The following is an 18,479-nucleotide window of genomic DNA, read 5'->3' on the forward strand; positions in this document are numbered from 1 at the left end:
GATGTTAAACACTTTCTTTTTTTTCCCCTTCTGTATACTGATAACTCAAAACCATGTTTATGTCAATTCTATTTTAGCCATTGGTTTGGAATCATGTCCAGAGCCCGTCACTCCAAACTATGGAATCAGACAAGGAGACAGATTCATGGTTGGGGATGTTGTACAGTTTTCATGTGAACAGGGATACTCTCTTCAGGTAAAAACTCTTCCAATGTGTCAAGTTGTGTAGATTATTCTTACAGAGGCTTTACACGTTTGAACAAAGTCATGTCATACACAGCAAGCCCAATGGGCGGTATGCTTATTTTCATCATAACTCAATTCAAACCAAATGCCAACACTGTAGGTAAAATCATGAAAGTCTGCTCAACTTATCTGATGTGCTGCCATTCATTCATTTTATATCCCTGGCATGGAAAAGCAACAACTATCTGAACTGAATCCAAAGGAAACCCTGCTGTCGTGTGGTTTCCCTTCATTTGCTAAACACACAAGTCTGGTGTGGTTTACACAACTGCTGAATTATAAATGTCTCTGGTGGGCTCTCCCCAATTTCTATGCAGTATGATGTAGAGTTCTGGTGAAGGATCGTGTGACTCACCCTTAATATAGTCCACAAAGTTCCCATTTCAGTATTCTGTAGATGCCTGTTATATAAATATATGAACAGATTGTTTCATTATTTTAGGTTTTGTCTTTATTTTGTTACTCTTTGATATTGATAGATGTGGTTATATTTATACTTCCAGGGAAATGCACATATCACCTGTATGCCTGGACCTGTTAGAAGATGGAACTACCCGGTGCCGCTGTGTATCGGTACGTGTCCTCTGAGCATTTGTTGATGCACACCATGAAATGCCCCAGCTTTCATAAGATCATGAATCCTATCGATATGCAAACCTAAAAGTGGAGCTTCAGGAATTATGCAATCTGTCTTCACTTCTCTGTGACTCCTAGGGGGGAAAAGCTGTTTGAGATGTTAAAACAGCTTTTTGTGCTTTCTGGTACTTCTGAACTAATGCTATTTCATAAACATGCAGAATATACTGCCACCTCAAAATATTCAGTGTGGATCCAATGCAGACCTGTTAAGAGCGTTTAACTAAGACTGAATGCTACAGTAAACAGCCATTGCCTTCTACTGTTTCTATCTTGACAGTATTACAGTAGTACATTCACAACCTATTCACAGTGATGCACTTTTTCCACATTTAGTTATTTTCCAGCTATATCCCAGATGGTTTTAAATTAATCTCTGCTAGGAATTCTTCTGTTTTTTTAGATTAAAACTGTAATTCACATAGAAAACAAAGAAATCTCATTGACGTAAGCATTCACGGCCTTTGCCATAAAGCTCAATATTGAGTTCAATCCTGTTTCCAATGATCATCCTTGATGTATTGCTACAGTTTAACTGGTGTCCAACTGCTGTACATTCATTTGATTGGACCTGATTAGGAAAGGCTCACCCCAGTCTTAATAGGGTCCCACAGCTGACAGTGCATGTCAGAGTGCAAACACAAAGCATTCAGTCAAAGAAATTCTCAGTACCTCTGAGACAGGCTAGTCTTAATTCACCAATATGAGGAAGGACACAGAAAGAAATTCTGCTGCATTAAAGGCAATGTGCATTGGCATATTTATCATTAATAGAATAAAAAATCCTAGATCCTTAAGGACTCGAGGCGTACCAGCTATTTTAACAAGGCCAGCATGTCACGAAGGTACATACACATACATATGTATACATATATATATGCATATAGTATACATAAAGGTGAGCATTTGTTTGTACATTTATTTCAGTTTTTTCTACATGTAACCAAGGTTCCTTCCTACCATTATGAGTAAATAGGGTTTACTGTGAGGGCAAATGGAGGGTTTTATGGAACAGAGCACTCTGTGCCACTGTAAACAGTTATTTTCACCCACTGCAGCAATTTGCAAATATGACATAAACAAATACAAAATGTATGTGATTTAGTTGATCCCACTCAGGCTCTGTTACCTGTAGTCAATTTTTAAGGCATTTTGTGATGGTGAAACAGCACAAAAATCCTCATGAGCTCCTGCTTGCTCCCATTTCTTCCCCTGGTTTCAAAATAAACCTACAGGACTGTGACATTATACATTTAGCATTTAAACTGAAGCCTACATACTTACTGTAGTTCTCGCTACGACGTATAAATATGTGCACTTTTGATCAACACATTTTGCCCTTCCACCAACACGGGTGTTGTGCTGTTTACAGCCTTAAATCCTAACTAAGACACTAACATAATTGTATCTGCTGCATATGCACAAATTAAACACATACCTCTTTAAACTGACATTGGATGGTATCATGTACATATGTCTTTATGTCAGTCACCAACAGATAAATATATCAAATTTCTGAGGAGAGCTGAACATCTAAAGAGATGTAGGTAAAACACGCTGTGTGTTTAGAATGGCTAATCACAGTCATGCCACTGCAGGTAGAGATTTATCCGGATAACGTGAGAAAGATAAACAAAGTGTGATACTCAGTGCATCAGCATTTAAGTTCTTTGTTCTTGTCACACAGCTCAATGTGGAGGTTCTATGAAGGATGTCAGTGGGGTGATTCTAAGCCCAGGTTATCCTGGTAACTATCCCAGCGGTTTGGACTGCACATGGACTGTTAACTTACCTGTTGGCTTTGGTAAGAATCCTCAATAGAGAAAAAAATGTATGAATCACAGTTTCTTATTATTATTATTTTTTTTTTTTTTTTTTGCGTAGTTTTGTTGTGATTGTGTAAAACACCTTTAATGTAGATGTTATGGTGTTTTTTTTTTTAACTAACGTTTTTTTTTTTATTCCTCACAAAAGTCTATGGTTTCTCTTTTTTTATTCTCTGTCCTTTTTTTTTATCCAGGTATTCATCTTCAGTTTTTAAACTTTTCCACGGAACAAATCCACGATTACCTGGAGATACGTAGTGGAACGCTGGAAACGGGTTCTGAGATTGGCCGGTTCAGCGGACCAGTTGTACCTAAGTCCCTGTTCAGCACCACCCACCAAACCAGCTTTTTTTTCCACAGTGACTATTCACAAAACAAACCGGGGTTCCACATCACATATCAAGGTAAATGTTGATTCTGGAAGTTCCTTTCCAATGCTCTGTTTACAGTCATCACTTCCTGAGCAAAGACAACAGAACCAGCCATCTCATTAACTGTGGCTTCATTCATCAGGCCAAGTGGAAAAAAAAAAAAAATATATCTATTGGGGTTTAAAGTATTTTGGGTGAGGATGCTTCAAAAACGAGCAAATGAAACAAAACAATACAATGTGTAACCTGTTTTTTTTATTTGGATAAATTATAGAGAGAAGTTTCAAATTCATAGCATCTGGCTTCAGAACGTTCTATTTATTATGACAAATCCTTTAGGCAGCCCAAATTTGTTGGCCTAATTCTCTTTATATGAAAATTACAGAGGATGATGAATAATGCCTTTTATCTGCTGATGGCACCATCAGAAATATGTGGAAAACATTTTATGACTTCCTCTGCCTGTTGGGAAAAATAAGCTCTGTGTGCCAGACTTGTTTAACCGAGGCAACCAAGATGTGAAAAGTTGACAATCTAAATACTTGAAAAGTTTCAAAATTAGATGTGAAGGGATTCCAATGATTATTTTGGAGCAAAATAAATAGACCTATTGTGTTACGCTGCTGCACAATGCACAAAAGTATACAGCCATTCTTTCACTTAATTGAAGACTGCTGTAAACCTCTCTGGAACAATCAACACACTTTTTTCGCTTTACTTTTATGAATGGCTTAGTTATTAGAAACTTTTAAGAATAGGACTTTGGATTAGTCAGATTTAATCTGTTTTTAAGACGCTGAAGGATTAAATTAAGGTTTCACTTTTAATTGTTTTTCCCTTCTAAGTGGTATGCCTTATTAGGTATTATGTCTAGCAGTAAAAGTGCATCCACTTTTGTTTTTTTTTTGACACATTTTTTTGTTTCTAACCTCATGTTATGTAGCTGCAATTCAGATGATGGATCCTTTCTCAGAAAATAAACATATTACTCTTCTGTCTTTTGTCAAAATAATAGTAATTTACCAGCCATCACGTATTTCCATTCTTTTTTTCCGCCAGCCTACCAACTTCAGAGCTGTCCTGACCCACGGCCATTTCGAAACGGCATCGTAATAGGCACTGATTTCAGTGTGGGGATGACGGTGTCTTTTGAATGTCTGCCTGGATACTCTCTGATCGGAGAAGCTTCTCTGACATGTTTACACGGAATAAGCAGGAACTGGAACCACCCTTTACCACGGTGTCAGGGTAATTGACTGCACAGGTCATCTCTGAACCTGTTACTTTTTTTTCTTTGGTTCAAAGGTTGTTATAAGATATACCAGATATGAAAAAGCTCTGTGTGAGGTTGTGAAGGAAGTACACTGGCTTTACTCTTGCTAGCTCTGTCCCTTACTTTCTCAAAGAAAATAACACCAAAAAGTACGGTTTAAGTTTTTAGATAGGGAAATTTAACACTCAGGACTAAGTTGATGCAGTCTTCATAATACTTAAGTATTTATACCACCAATAGTTTGTCCCATTTTGTCACATAAACCTTTTTTTACATCATCAACTATAACAAAGTTGCACATATTTGTGAGGTCTAAAGCAAATTATACATTGTCTTCAACAGCTTTAACCAACAATTGCATTAATGTGTCTTAAGCCTTTGCAACTCCAACAGCCCTAAATAAATCCAAAGCTACCAACTGCCTTCAGAAGTTACATGATTAGTACTGTATATGGTCTCCATGTGCTTGGAATTTAATCTCAGTATCAAAATTGCTGGTGCAGAACTGCAAACTTATCAAGACATAACACGTTCCCCTAAACCTAAAGTCATTTTTGATTGCACTACTGCCCATATTGTTATTGCAACATAGTTGTGCAGCTTTAATGATGCAAGCTTCATCCTTTAAAAACACCATCCTCATTGTGAACAATGTTAGTGGCATTATCTTGCAGTGAAGATGCCTTTTTTCTTCTTTTTGCCGGAGGAACGGGTACTGTAGACTGGTTGGCATTAAGGGGAGGTTGGATGGAGCTTAACTCAGGGCAAATATGCAAGAAAACCTAACAAACAGCTACAGATATCTTAAGCTTTGGGCATAGCTTTACCCACGATCAACACAACTACCCTAAACAGATAGCCAGGGCGACAAATTAATGATTTGGATCCAATATATTCATCCAGCTTTCAGGCCTAAATTTAATTGAGAATTATCTGCAAGACTTGAAATGTTTTGTTCACAGATGCCCTCCGGCTGATCTTAAAATAATTTTGCAAATATCTAAACAAGTCTCAGCTATCTTGCAAAGAAGACTGATGAGAAACCTTATGTGCTAAATACTATGAAAATATAAATACATATAAAACGCAGTCGAAAAGGTGGCTTTAGTAATTATAAAATGAATAGAAATGCACACAGCATCATTTTGGAAAATGAATCAGAATGAATCAGTTTTCATCTCTATCACATGAAATCTTAATGTACACTTGGGTTTATGATGGTACAAAAGACAATCGCTCAATAAGTTTAAATCATTCCACAATGCACTAAATTATCCAGTGTCATTTTTATTAATATGAAATCACAACATGAAAAAAATTTAGCTTTTTACATGTAAAAATAATGACTTTATTTGAAAGTTAAAGTAACTGTTTTCACTGGCGTGACTTTATCTTAATGCAGATAACTTTGCTGTTGTAGTACTAAAGGATTTTATGTTCTTTTAATTTATTGAAACAGCTAATAGGGGTTTACAGTTAAAAAGCAAACAAACAAAATTAATTAACTGTCTTCTCTCACAGCTATGTGCGGTGGTAACATTACCTCATTAAATGGAACCATTTACTCTCCCGGACACCCTGAAGAATACCCAAACTTTCAGGACTGTGTGTGGAGTGTCCGAGTTCCTCCTGGACATGGGATTTACATCAACTTTACTGTTCTAAGCACAGAACCCATTTACGACTACATCACTGTCTGGTAGGTGCTTTTTCCTATAATTAGCCGTTAACTTCTCTTGTTGGGTTCCAATTAGAAGACGTTTTTTAAGCAACTGTTTAGTTTCTAAGACACTCTTAGAAACCCTTATCTGTCTGAGCCATCATTAAATTGTCTGAACTTTTTTTGCATAATTTTTCTTTTTAACATAAAGTATTGCAAGGTCTCTATAAGGGTTACCATGACTAGAGACATTTTTCCTGAAACATACGGTTACCAAAAAACCTCTCCTTGCCCCAGGTTACCTATGTATAGTCTATATATTCTCACCTCTCCTAGGCAACATTATCTCTTAACTCCCACTGAAATGTTATTAAAAGCTGTTTTTTTTTTCTTAACAGAAGACCTTTGTTGATGCAATAGTCTAAGTTTTATTGTGTGGGGGGATGGATTTGCTTTAGATTATATTGTGTTCTATTATTGGCATCCTTGAAGGATTTAGTACAATAATTAAACCTGGAGTGTTTCTAAATGTATACTTGACTTTTATTTTGGTCAGAAGGGTGATGTAATTTTTAATAATATCAGACGGCCACTCTTTCATATGGGAAAGACAACAATACTCCTATTCATGTGGGTTTGAAATATCCAGATAAATGAGGTCTATAAGGTGGTAACTGCATAAACCTGGGTAAACTATACAAAAAAAAATCTAATATCTTTCACTCATAAACTGAGAAAAAAGCCTTTTCAGGGCTGTAATTTATGTAAAAAAAATAAAAAAAATTAAAAGATGCCCCAAAATTAGAGGCTGTAATCAAAAGATTTTGAGTCTTTTTATGTTTTCCATTATTTAGAAGCTTACCTCATTGATTGCTGCATTTATACAGGTTTAATGATTTAATTAGTGTGGTTCTTACTACAAATAGCACCTGAGTCAGAATTTGTTTACACTATAAAATCCTGCAGAGCATTGGTTTATCTCAGGACTGTTTTCTTTCCCATTTTTCCTCCATACCAAACAATGGACGACTGCTGAACCATGTGTCCTCCAACCACAGATAATTGTGTGAATTCCATGAATTGGGAACACAGCAGGTTTCTGAAAAAGTGGCCAAATGAGTGAATTGGTGGACTGCACGAACAGACAAAAAAAAAACAAAAAACACCACAATCTCAGTCACAGAGACCTAATGTTGGCTCTCCGCAGAGAGCACAGTGTCAGTGGTAAAGGTGTGATTTTCACAGCGGTCTCCTCAGTCCACCGCCAGCCGACCTGACAGTCTCTGAATCTGCTAATTGGTCTCATACTGAGAGACGTACTACAGGATTTTATAGCAAGAAGTGTCAGATGTATCTGATGTTAGCAAGAACTGTGCAACCTTTCACTGTATATGTTACCCGAGTGTACTAATAATTGTAAGGAACTGGAAACATTGGAAAGCAATATGAGAAAATATTCCAATATGCCTTGTTGAACATGAGAGTCACTTAGTGTAACAACTCCAACTAATTAGAGTTTTTGGTATTGATAAAATCCTATTTCAGTTTTTGTGAATTTTACAATGAAATCCACTATAGAATTAGTTCTAAAACTAGATAAATTGTATTAAATAAGAATGCAGTTTCCACTATACCATTACAAATATGTAGCCAAAGTAAAAAATGTTAGTTTTGAAAAACTGAGTAGGTTCTTCCAGCAGATAAAAAGCAACTTGTGCTTCAAATGAAAACAAACTGCAAATATAAGCACTGCCAAAAAACAGAGATTTTGAAATTTCAAAGCATACAGACATACATCTTGCCAGGAGCTAGCAGATATGTTTGCCTCCATACGGAAAAGTTTTGGACCAATGAAATGCAGTGACATGTAGGCAGAAGGCTGAAGCAAAACAAATAGTGGTTTTTGCTTTTGTAGATTGGAAGATGGTTGAGCGTTCCCCCCAAATGGATTTGTTAAAAGTTTGATTTATGAGTTAACTTCGCAAGTTGTGAAACAATTAAAGCAGCTACGGCTGCTGTGATTGTATTGGCTAAAAACTCAACATGTGAGGCAGGTATCCAATTAGCTTAAAGAATTGGAACGAATGTCCCTCTCTTTTGCGAACAATTTCTACTTGATGCTTGATTGATTCACATAGTTTAGTTTGAATTCTACATGGTAGCAATCTGGTCTAATTTTGTTGATGCCGGTTTTCTTCTATTTCTACTAACATTTTATAAACAATCTGGAGTCCATCACTCCACAGTGCGAATTGTTTACAATTAAACAACATTAAAGACAATTGGACATTTTCCTGAAAGCATGATCCATCCATCCATCCATCCATCCATCCATCCATCCATCCATCCATCCATCCATCCATCCATCCATCCATCCATCCATCAATCCATCCATCCATCCATCCATCCATCCATCCATCCATCCATCAATCCATCCATCCATCCATCCATCCATCCATCCATCCATCCATCCATCCATCCATCCATCCATCCATCAGCCTAGTGTTTATCACAAATGCACCATCTTTACTGTCAAATATAGAGGAGGAGAGGCAATGATTTGAGCTTGCTCCCTCGCCTCAGGGGCTGAGCCCTTTGGCCTTTGAGTTGACCACAAACTCCCCTGTATATTCTAGCATTTTAACGTCATTGTTCCAACAGCCATATCTTGATCTTAGCTGCATCAGTAAACAAGACAATTATTCCAAATCTGACGGCAAGTCTCCAACAAAACAACTGAAAATATATATATATATAATATTTCTAATTTACTAAAACCATGTCAAACTCCAGACCTCAATCTGCTCGAAATGTTTATGGGGTCCCTCAAAACAGGTGTGCTAGAGAGGAATGCTACAGTTCAGCGCAATGAAGTATTGTTGTTACAAGAGGGTTGAAAGAGTCGTTCACAATTAAATGCGACCACACAGCAACTTAAAGCTGCTTATTATTTCAATTTATCAAACTATAGGAGTTTGTGTGAAACGTTTTTTGTTTTTTTGCACTCACTTTTAAATGTCATGGGGAGGTTTTTTAGGTAACTGTATGTTTCAGGAAAATGTCTGCAGTCATGGTAACCCTTATAGAGACCTTGCAATACTTTACATGTCAGAATCTGGTAATAATTCAATGTATTTTTTTTAATCCTGATGCTTAAAAACCTAAAATGGCAAGAGGCTCCTTCTGTAATAATCTTTCTTTTTAGTCACAGATAGCATGTCCTCTGTTTGAGTCTAACATAGGATAAGGTTCTCTTTAAAGGTGAAATAAGTTCAGAATATCACATGCAAAGGCCAATCTGCTGGCTGATAAAAAAGCTTTTCAAGAATACTGATCCGAGTAAACACTGGACCACACCAAGACTCACCTTTAGTATTTCTTTTGACCCGAGAGCAGTGCAGTAAATGCTCAATTCCAATGCTGCAAGAAATGGAACAGAATTCTAAAGTGTTATCTTGATCTACTCTTTTTATTATGAATGAGCCTAAGACATTGCAGTTTGAAATATTGAGAAGGAAGATGGGCTTTGTTCCGACCACAATGAGTGTGGAAAATCCCTTTGCAGCAAAACGTCCATCTGCATTGGCAGTAAATGGAGCAGCTTCAGTTCTGTATTACAAATATTACCAAGTCTTCTTTTTGTTTCATTCTAGCCTCAAGAAATCTGGTAATCCCAAATAGCCATCTGAAAAACCATATCCATGCAGCAAGTTTTTCATGTCATGTCATAGGTGGACCTAAGTAAAGAACGCCCATGTTTGGGTTTTTTTTTGTGTTTGTCTTTTTCTTTTACATTTAAGTGTATGTTTCTCTTTGGGTTTCCCCACAGGGATGGTCCAGATCAATCATCCCCTCAAATAGGCCAGTTCAGTGGGAACACAGCACTGGAGTCTGTCTACTCAACTTCCAACATCATCCTTATTAAATTCCACTCTGACTTCTCTGGATCAGGCTTCTTCGTCTTAAGTTACCATGGTAAGACGCACAGCTTGTTCAGAGCTGGTGGTGTTATTCGGTGTGCTGTACAGTGCAAGTGGAGCATGACATTTGATTTGGTCTGCTCACTTTCAGACGCCACTCTCATTAACCATTGCCTCTGCAGTTTTCTTTCGTGTCCTGGGGTACAGCGATGAAACCATAATGCTGTCATTAGCTGTAGCTGCAATTATGAGACTGATTGGTTTTTCATTGTGCTGAACTATGTTTAACTTTATCCTCATTAAGTTCTTCCCAACCCTCCTGCCTTGAATAATTAGATATTGAATTTAATTCGGCTCAGGAGAATTTTACAAGTTGATCAAAGTTTATTTTACAGCCCATCCTACCAGAAATGAAATGGACAGGACTATCTTTGTTTCGGTTTTTGTTTTTTACATGGACTACAAGTTGTCATGTCCTATTCTTATTTTCAACTTTGCCAATAAAAGAAAAATAGTTTTATCTAATATGTTAAAGATATCACTGATGACATTGCCTTTTATGTTAAGAAAGAAAAGACAGTGTAAAAGACCTACAGTTTGTTTAAAGTTGAAACGGTATTTATATAGAGACACCTCTAAGCATCCTCAGCTTAGACTGTCAGCGTGTCTCTATCTGGGGTGAAGGTAAGCCGGAACGGTCTGTTACTGCGTACCAGTAATAGATTTAGGGCCGGTACGGAATACTCGAAACACCTGTTGTCTGCTATTATTTGTGACCAACAACTTCAGCACACAGTTACCAATCTGAGAGCATGGTGAGACAGATGTACAAAGTTCAAATCTCATTCAAAATGTGTCTGATATAGATAAAGGTTATATTGGTCTATATCTGAAAAAAAATGGAAATATATACAGGGTGTAGGAAAACAATATAAGCCAATATATACATTTAAATCTAATTTCATCACTCGTACCCAATGGAGCATCTTCATAGTTAAATGATGAAACCGCATTCGCCATGACTCCTCTAAATGTCGCCATCCACGGTCTATCCTTCGCCATCAAAATATGGAGCAACCCTAATATTCTGCTCCTTCATGCATGCTCTCTTCAGACTCTAAAGAACTTATAATGAACTTGATGCTTTTACAGTGGATGCAGTAGGTGGTGCTTTTCACAGATGTGTAGAGGCGGTCTGCAACTGACCTGACACAGACAGTTGCAGATGATTTTTAATCTGGGTTTAAGACAGACTGTACAGGAGATCCTTCCTGCTTACAATTATTACCACTAAAGAGGCATTTTCATAAGCTGCTTGTCAGAAAATTTGATTTCTGTGAGTTTTTTTAATTTTTTTTATTGGACACTGAAAATTATATTAATTCAATTAAATTTAAAAGCATGTTAAATAAAGTTAAGTAATGCAGGTAAACAAATTGGGTAATCAGTACTAAATTGTAACATCAGCTTTTTTATTTTGGACATTTAAACCATCAAAGTTCCATCTTATTTCAGTTCAGCAAATAAATTAAAACTATATTAACAAACACTACACTATCTGAATTAACTAAGCTAGATATACTAAACTTCGTTAAATTCTGCTAAGAAAAGTAAAAAAAATAATAAGCATAAATATTGCATCTTTTCACTATTTTGTGTCTTTCAAATTTGAAGGCCTCCTTACAATCATTAGCCTGAACTTAACCTCCCTCCATAGTTTAGATTAGGTTCTAGTCAGGCTGGGGCATTCAAATGTCTAAGTCCATTTTTTTTAACACATTAAAACTTACTTTTGCATTTTCAGACAAAAGAAAAAAAATCTCTGCTATGAAAATGTGTCCATTTGAGTTGCAAAGTCTTTGTTGCCAAAACATTATCTCTCTATATTGTTATGATCTTATTTGAACAAAGGGGTGATGGGCTTTTCAAGAGCTGAGATGTTCAGATTTTAAGGACCTTGTGTGCTCTGTTCAGCCGTCTCAATGGGCAATCATCATGCTGCAGATGATATCTCTTAATGAACCATTACATTTCATCGAAGCGGGATTTTTACCAGACTGTGACGTGCTTATGATTTAATTTGATATTGTTTGGAATGAACCAAGCTTTTTTATTATTTTTTTTAGTCTCATGCTCGTCTCAAGTTTCCCATAAGTTCACTCTGTCTCACTAAGCTAACAAGCGCAGGAATTGTGTACCTGAATTCCCCACACCTCCTTTACATATCATCTCTGAGAGAATTTATAGAGAGGTTATATTTAAGAGGATTTTCCAGTTATGGCTCATTTGTGTCAATTCATTCCTGTGGCAGATTTCAAGGGTCATACTTGGGAAAGGAGCATCTCACTTTGGATGGATTTCATTTAGTTTTTTTAACCTTTGCTTTATCAGATAATGAAGACAAGAAGATATTGAGAGCTGGGAGTAGCATATATCTCAGTGGCTCCTCATTATTTCTCCGTTAGAAAACATTATTATCAAAAATAAGGGAGCAGTACACTTCTTTTGTTTGGACTAAGCTGCATAAGTTTATCAAAGAGAAACTTGTCAAAATAAGAAACATTATTTCCTCTTTCCTTCATCCGTGTCCTTCAGTGACTTGACCGAAATCCAGAATGTCACAGTTTGCATCCGAGGCGGCTGCAAAAGTGCAAATTTAGATCGAAATGCCAAATAAACCCCCCATAGAAGCAGTGAAACACTACTGGGGATATTTATATTTGTTTTTGTCCTTCTGTTTACTTATCTTCGGGTTAGGATTGTGAATGCCAACTCTTCCATACAAACACAAGAGCATGAAGAGGGGTAGGTGATGTTGTCATGGATATGAGACTAGCAAAGCAGATCTGAAAAAAAAAAATGGTCTTAGAGCTTAGCGAGATCTATGGCTGCTTACAGTGATCCTTTCTCTGTGCACACATTCAGATGTAATGACACACACACAGACCACAAGGCTTTGATATGCATGAGAGCAGCAGATACTATTGGCAGGTCTCATTTTCATAGTCAATTTCATCCTGACTTACAGCCCTCAGCCCTCTCTTATCCTCCTCTCCTCCAGTCTTGTCTGTCTGTCTTTCTGTCTGTCTATATTTTCACCCTGTGCCTCTGTTGGTGAGTGATCTACACTCATGCAGTAATATTGATTACAGCCTTCAGCTCGCCGGCTGTGAAGATGGTTTCTTTTTATTAGTCAAGGCAGAGCAGTATATGCGAGGTTGCTCTGTTTTTGATGCCCTGCTTTGCTGACCTGACCACCCTAACCGCCAAAAGTGGAGTTAAACTTTTGCTACTGTGACTGAAATTAAAACAGGTCCTTTTGGTTTATCACGTCATAGTTATCTGTATGTTTTTAATAGTGGATAATTTCAACATGAATATCCTTTTCTTTTAATCTGTCTTGGCTTAAAGATTGAATCATGTCTGATATCACTAGTATTTTGATAAAGCTTCCCTCTTTGCTCTCTTTTCCCCACCTCTGCTGTGTCTTTGCTTCAAGCCTACCAATTAAGGGTATGCCAGCCTCCCCCAGAAGTACCAAATGCTGACATGCTGATGGAAAATGGCGAGCTGGAGATAGGTGAGCTGTCTGTCTTCTTGTCAAGCCTCTGGATGGGTCAATTCGACACTGGATGAAAACTGGAAAGTTGCAACTTTCCAGTTTTCATCCAGTGTCGAATTGAAAAAGAAAAAAAATGGCATCGCATTGAAAACATTTGATATTTTTCCTATTTTTAGTACACTGCCTTGCAAAACTATTTCATGTTTTTCAGATTTCTTGAGGTAAAAAACATATATCTTCATATCTTTTGGCTTTTCAACAAAAATGTCTGAAAGTATGAAGTATTCCTTTGTCAAATGCAATTCCTATAGTAAAAAAGGTGTTACTCTGGTGTGATGAACTTGGAATTAAAGAGAGAATTTGCTCCCATCCTCCAAAGTTTGAAAAAATCATCACTATGTCTCCCTTGTTCTTTGGTACTCCTGTGACATTACCAACCATAATCCTATGAAATAGTTTACTTCTATTCAAACTTCAATGTGATTCACTGATAAAAAAAAAAGTAATTTTGAATTTTTGAACTTGCTATCAAATGGTTTTCAGGCAATTTAAGAAATACAAATGGACAGCTTTTTTATTTAACTGTCAAAGTTAGATTTCACTGTTACATCTGCAACAAGGAGAGGCATATCCAATTTATGGAGAGGCTTAACCTTCACAAACTGGAACCCATGATTGGTTAACTATGTCAACACATCTAGGTTTATCTTTTCCAGATGGGTGTAGCTTTCGTTTTGTCCCTTTGGTTGTATCTTTTTCCATATTGACATTTCTTTTGTTTCTTCACATATATTTTACTACCTTTTTACACACATATACATACACACACATATTGTAATGCAAGTACAACCCTTAAACACCACCTTCTTAACTGAAGAATGATTAAGTACATTTATTTTGCCCCAACTTGCAACAACTGAAAGACAGAAGAAATGGGAAAAACTGAGGGAAAGAATATATAGAGTGAAACAGGCCAACTTCACAAACCAATCAATATTTTTGTGTTTGAAATGCCCAAACCATCGGACCTCCCGCTTACTTCTGCAAATATGCATTTCTTAACTTGGCCTTAACTGCATGCCGCAAAATAAAATGTGCATAGAAACTTAAAATGGAATAATCAATACATATTTACAGAATTTGGGAGGATTTTTATTTTATTTTACTTTTAAGTGGTTGATAAACAGTAAAAAACCAAAAAAAAAAAAAAACAGTTATACTGAAGAACTGCCAAATACAGAAATATAAGGTTCTATTGGAAAGCAGGGATACTTACTTACTTATTACACTTTTTTATATTTATTTATTTATTTTCTGCAGCAATTAAATTAAAATGTATTCAAATGGTCTTTACAAAGTTTTGTTTATAAGTGGAGAACATATTGAAGTACTAACATTTTTAGAACATTACACATTCCTGAATGTAAAATAGTGGAAAAAAGAAATGTCAAACACATTTTTGCTTTTGCTTCCAGGTGACATCATTAGGTACCGATGCCATCCTGGTTTCTCATTGGTCGGCAATGAAATCCTAACTTGTCGCTTGGGAGAGAGACTGCAGATGGATGCCCCTCCTCCTACATGCCAAGGTGTGAATTTAAAGATTTTTCACAAATTTGATTTTTACAACTTTCTGAGTCAAAATGTCTTTTCAACCGAAACTTCCTCACCTTCACTGATTGTCCCTATTCTCAGTTCAATGCCCTGCTCATGATGTGCGATACGACTCATCGGGTGTCATCCTGAGCCCAGGCTGGCCGGAGAGCTACCCGAACCTTCAGATGTGTTCATGGAGCGTTAACCTAGAAAAAGGATACAATGTCACCATAACCTTTGAAAGCTTTCAAACAGAGAGAGAATTCGACGTACTGGAGATTTTTGATGGTAAAAGACCCTGACTCCTCAACACACACACACATTTGCGTCTTGCTTTATGTGCTGAGGACTTCAATTAATTTTCAGCCCTTTCTCTGGCCCTAATCCTGACCTTTCGGAATCATTAGAGGTACATACAGTACCTCAACCTTAGCCTAAACTAAACTCACAATCAGAATTATGTTGTAAATCTCTTCAGGGAATTTCTTTCCTTAAAACTGTTTACAGAAGAGAAGAAAATAAGATTATAAGTACAATAGAGAAAAAATATATATAGTCTAATAAGACTAAAAACAGTAAAATTATTAAAATTGTAACCCACAGTAAAATTACACCCTTACCATACAAACAATGTAAAATATTATATAAGAATAAAATAAGATAAGGAAAATAATACAATAAAGTAAGGATAAGAATAAAATAAGGATTACATCATATACAATTGACAGTATTTACAATTAAACTAAATTCATACTGTAGTACTAAACCTAACCCCTGGCAAAATAACTTGGAAGGATCAAAAGAATATCCTTATTTTATAATAACTGGACCTCACTGGAAATAGAAGAAAATGAGTTCTCACTCAGATAGCAAAACAGGAACACACACATTTTAAATGTCACTAATGGTAAACTATACACATCTACATTATGTTGTAATGTAAAAAAAAAAATGAATTTAAATTATTTGCCTCCCTTAAAATAATTAGCTTTAAACTTTTAAAAAAGGAAGACATTGAAGAATGAGATTGATTTTACATCAAGTGACTTTAAAATGCAAAGATTATAGAAAATTCTAACTTAAACTGGAAATGAGTCTAATCAATAATAATGTTCTTTTTTATCAAACCAGTTTCTACCTACCAATGATTAAACTGAATAAAAATGGATGCACAGTCTGATCTAAAAAAACAAAGATTCTAGAAATGAATCTATTGTACACATTAATCATTTCAAACTTTTATACTATGACTGCAACAAATCTTCAAAACACCTTTATTAATGCTATAATAACTGTTACCCAGTTGTATTTTATTTTCTAGCCATTAACTAATTTGAATGTTGAAAGATATTTTTCTATTTCTATTTTTCGATTTTCTATTTCTTCTTTATTCTACCATTCTGGCAGTAGTTGGACCTTGGTGTACACTGTGATATTATAGTCATTAATTTATTGAATTATTAAAAAAAAAATTGCAGGATTATAATAATCATATATTACTGACCTTTGGATGGTCTTAATAGTCACGTACACATTTTCTTCTAGCAGTAATATACTAGAATTCTTAAAGATGTCCAGATCTTAGTGACACCTGCAATAATAGAAGGTTATTATCTTATTAGGGTCAGATCTAAAAGTCCAACAAGGGGAATTTAAGGGAACCTGGAGAAAAGCGGTTGATTGAAGGTGATTTTGAACCCTGTTTGGTTGGTTAGTGTATGTATTTAGGTATAATAAACTAGATATTATAAAATATTAAGATGTCAAAAAAAAATGTCTTTCTCCTTCCACCACTGCTTTGTGTCTCTCTCACCTAGGACCCACAGCCAATAGTCCAACTCTGGCAACGCTGAGCGGCGACCTCCCAACACCCTTTAACATCACAACCTCAGGTCATCAGTTTCTTGTCCGCTGGTCCTCAGATCATGGCACCAACAAGAAAGGCTTCAAAATTCGCTATGTTGGTGAGTACCAAAGTATGTATCCCAATTCTACTTTACTACTATTTTATACAGTAATGCATGAAAAAAGAGAGTCAGACAGAAGGACTGAAAGTAAACCTCTTTACTTGTAATCACTGGCAAATATAAAAATAAAATAAAGCTTTTTATAACTTTTTTAGGTGCCATTATATTTAAAAGCTACAAATTGGCTTCTTAAAACACTTTATTTGTTTTTTTTTGTCCATACTTTCCTGGACTTCCGTCTGCCTCATGAAGCACTTTTCTGAATTGCCTGATAGGTTGATGTTCAAGTTTTATTAACCCGAAAAAAGTTTGATAAGATGGGGCATTGCAGATGGTGTTTTACAGAAAACTATACATGTGAACAATTTTGCACTTGGTTGTCCCGAGTATAACTTAACACCGCTGGGTAATGAGGCATGAGTGCTCTATGCAAGGGCATTTCTGACAGTTAAAGAGCAGGAGACAGTTTTACCTGTTCACACTTTGCTTGTTCACACCACAGCCTACAGTCCAAAAGCTGTTTCTTTAACCTTTAAAGCACTGCTGCTCTGTATGATGAATTACAAGCCTTTCAAGATGCTTGGTAACCTTCTTTGGCTGGACGTGATTAATGTGAGCATTGACAAGAGGTTTGAAGCATAGACCTACTTAAAAAATAGTTCGACCTGCAAAATCGACCAATGAGGGAACCTCTTTTTCTAGATTTTTTTTTATTACAAAGTGCAGAACATGTTAGTATATCCTGTTTTAATAGATTTAATGGCACATATTAAAATTTTTCACAACCTCATTATTTTTGTATTATTGGAATGATCTAAGCTTTAAAGCATCACGATTAAACTCCTTAATGTAAGGCTTTCTGATTATGGTCTTCTGACTAAATATTGGTCTTGGCCCTCAAATTTTGTTTTAAAATCAGAATCCTTGTTTAACTATGAACACACAGTTTTATTCTGATATAAGTTGTGAGATTTCTAATGCAAAAGATCAGACAAGGGGTCCCTAAAACAGCATCAGGACAGTTTAGTTAATTTTTCTGTCTTTTCAGACAGTAAGACCTAAAACTATCTACATAAACAAAATACAAATCTAGTTTTTTGTTTGTTTTCTTCAGAAACATATTGTTTTCTTAATGGATTTAAGATTCTTTACAATGCAGTTGTATTAGCAGAAAATTTAGAATAAACATTTATAACAAAAGAAAAAATACTGTAAAGTAAAAAAAAAATGTTTAAGCAAATGGAATGAAATGTGTAACTAGGCCAAAATGTGCAAGTATAATTGTGTGGGGAAAAACGTAACAGACTAAAGACTGATCTTAGCAACACTAGCAGGCTTTAAAGCTGGCTTCCCCTAAAAGATTTTTACTTTATTTGGAATCTGTTAACAGATCAAGACTTTGGTGAGATATCTTTAAAAAGT

General features: G+C 35.9%; 1 protein-coding gene across 1 annotated transcript in view; it reads left to right on the plus strand.

The window, feature by feature from the left end:
- The window catches only part of csmd3 (CUB and Sushi multiple domains 3), a 414,963-nt gene that overhangs the window by 348,400 nt on the left and 48,084 nt on the right, over window positions 1-18,479 (plus strand). Inside the window, exons 40-50 of the mRNA XM_015380485.1 lie at window positions 78-196; window positions 750-819; window positions 2,570-2,686; window positions 2,903-3,112; window positions 4,139-4,327; window positions 5,874-6,051; window positions 9,842-9,987; window positions 13,432-13,512; window positions 14,970-15,083; window positions 15,190-15,378; window positions 16,908-17,054. Of these exons, the coding sequence (XP_015235971.1) occupies window positions 78-196; window positions 750-819; window positions 2,570-2,686; window positions 2,903-3,112; window positions 4,139-4,327; window positions 5,874-6,051; window positions 9,842-9,987; window positions 13,432-13,512; window positions 14,970-15,083; window positions 15,190-15,378; window positions 16,908-17,054 (1,560 nt within the window). The remainder of the gene's footprint in view (window positions 1-77; window positions 197-749; window positions 820-2,569; window positions 2,687-2,902; window positions 3,113-4,138; window positions 4,328-5,873; window positions 6,052-9,841; window positions 9,988-13,431; window positions 13,513-14,969; window positions 15,084-15,189; window positions 15,379-16,907; window positions 17,055-18,479) is intronic.

Source organism: Cyprinodon variegatus, unplaced genomic scaffold (assembly GCF_000732505.1).
Source record: "Cyprinodon variegatus isolate N-32 unplaced genomic scaffold, C_variegatus-1.0 Scaffold216, whole genome shotgun sequence".
Lineage (NCBI taxonomy): Eukaryota > Metazoa > Chordata > Actinopteri > Cyprinodontiformes > Cyprinodontidae > Cyprinodon > Cyprinodon variegatus.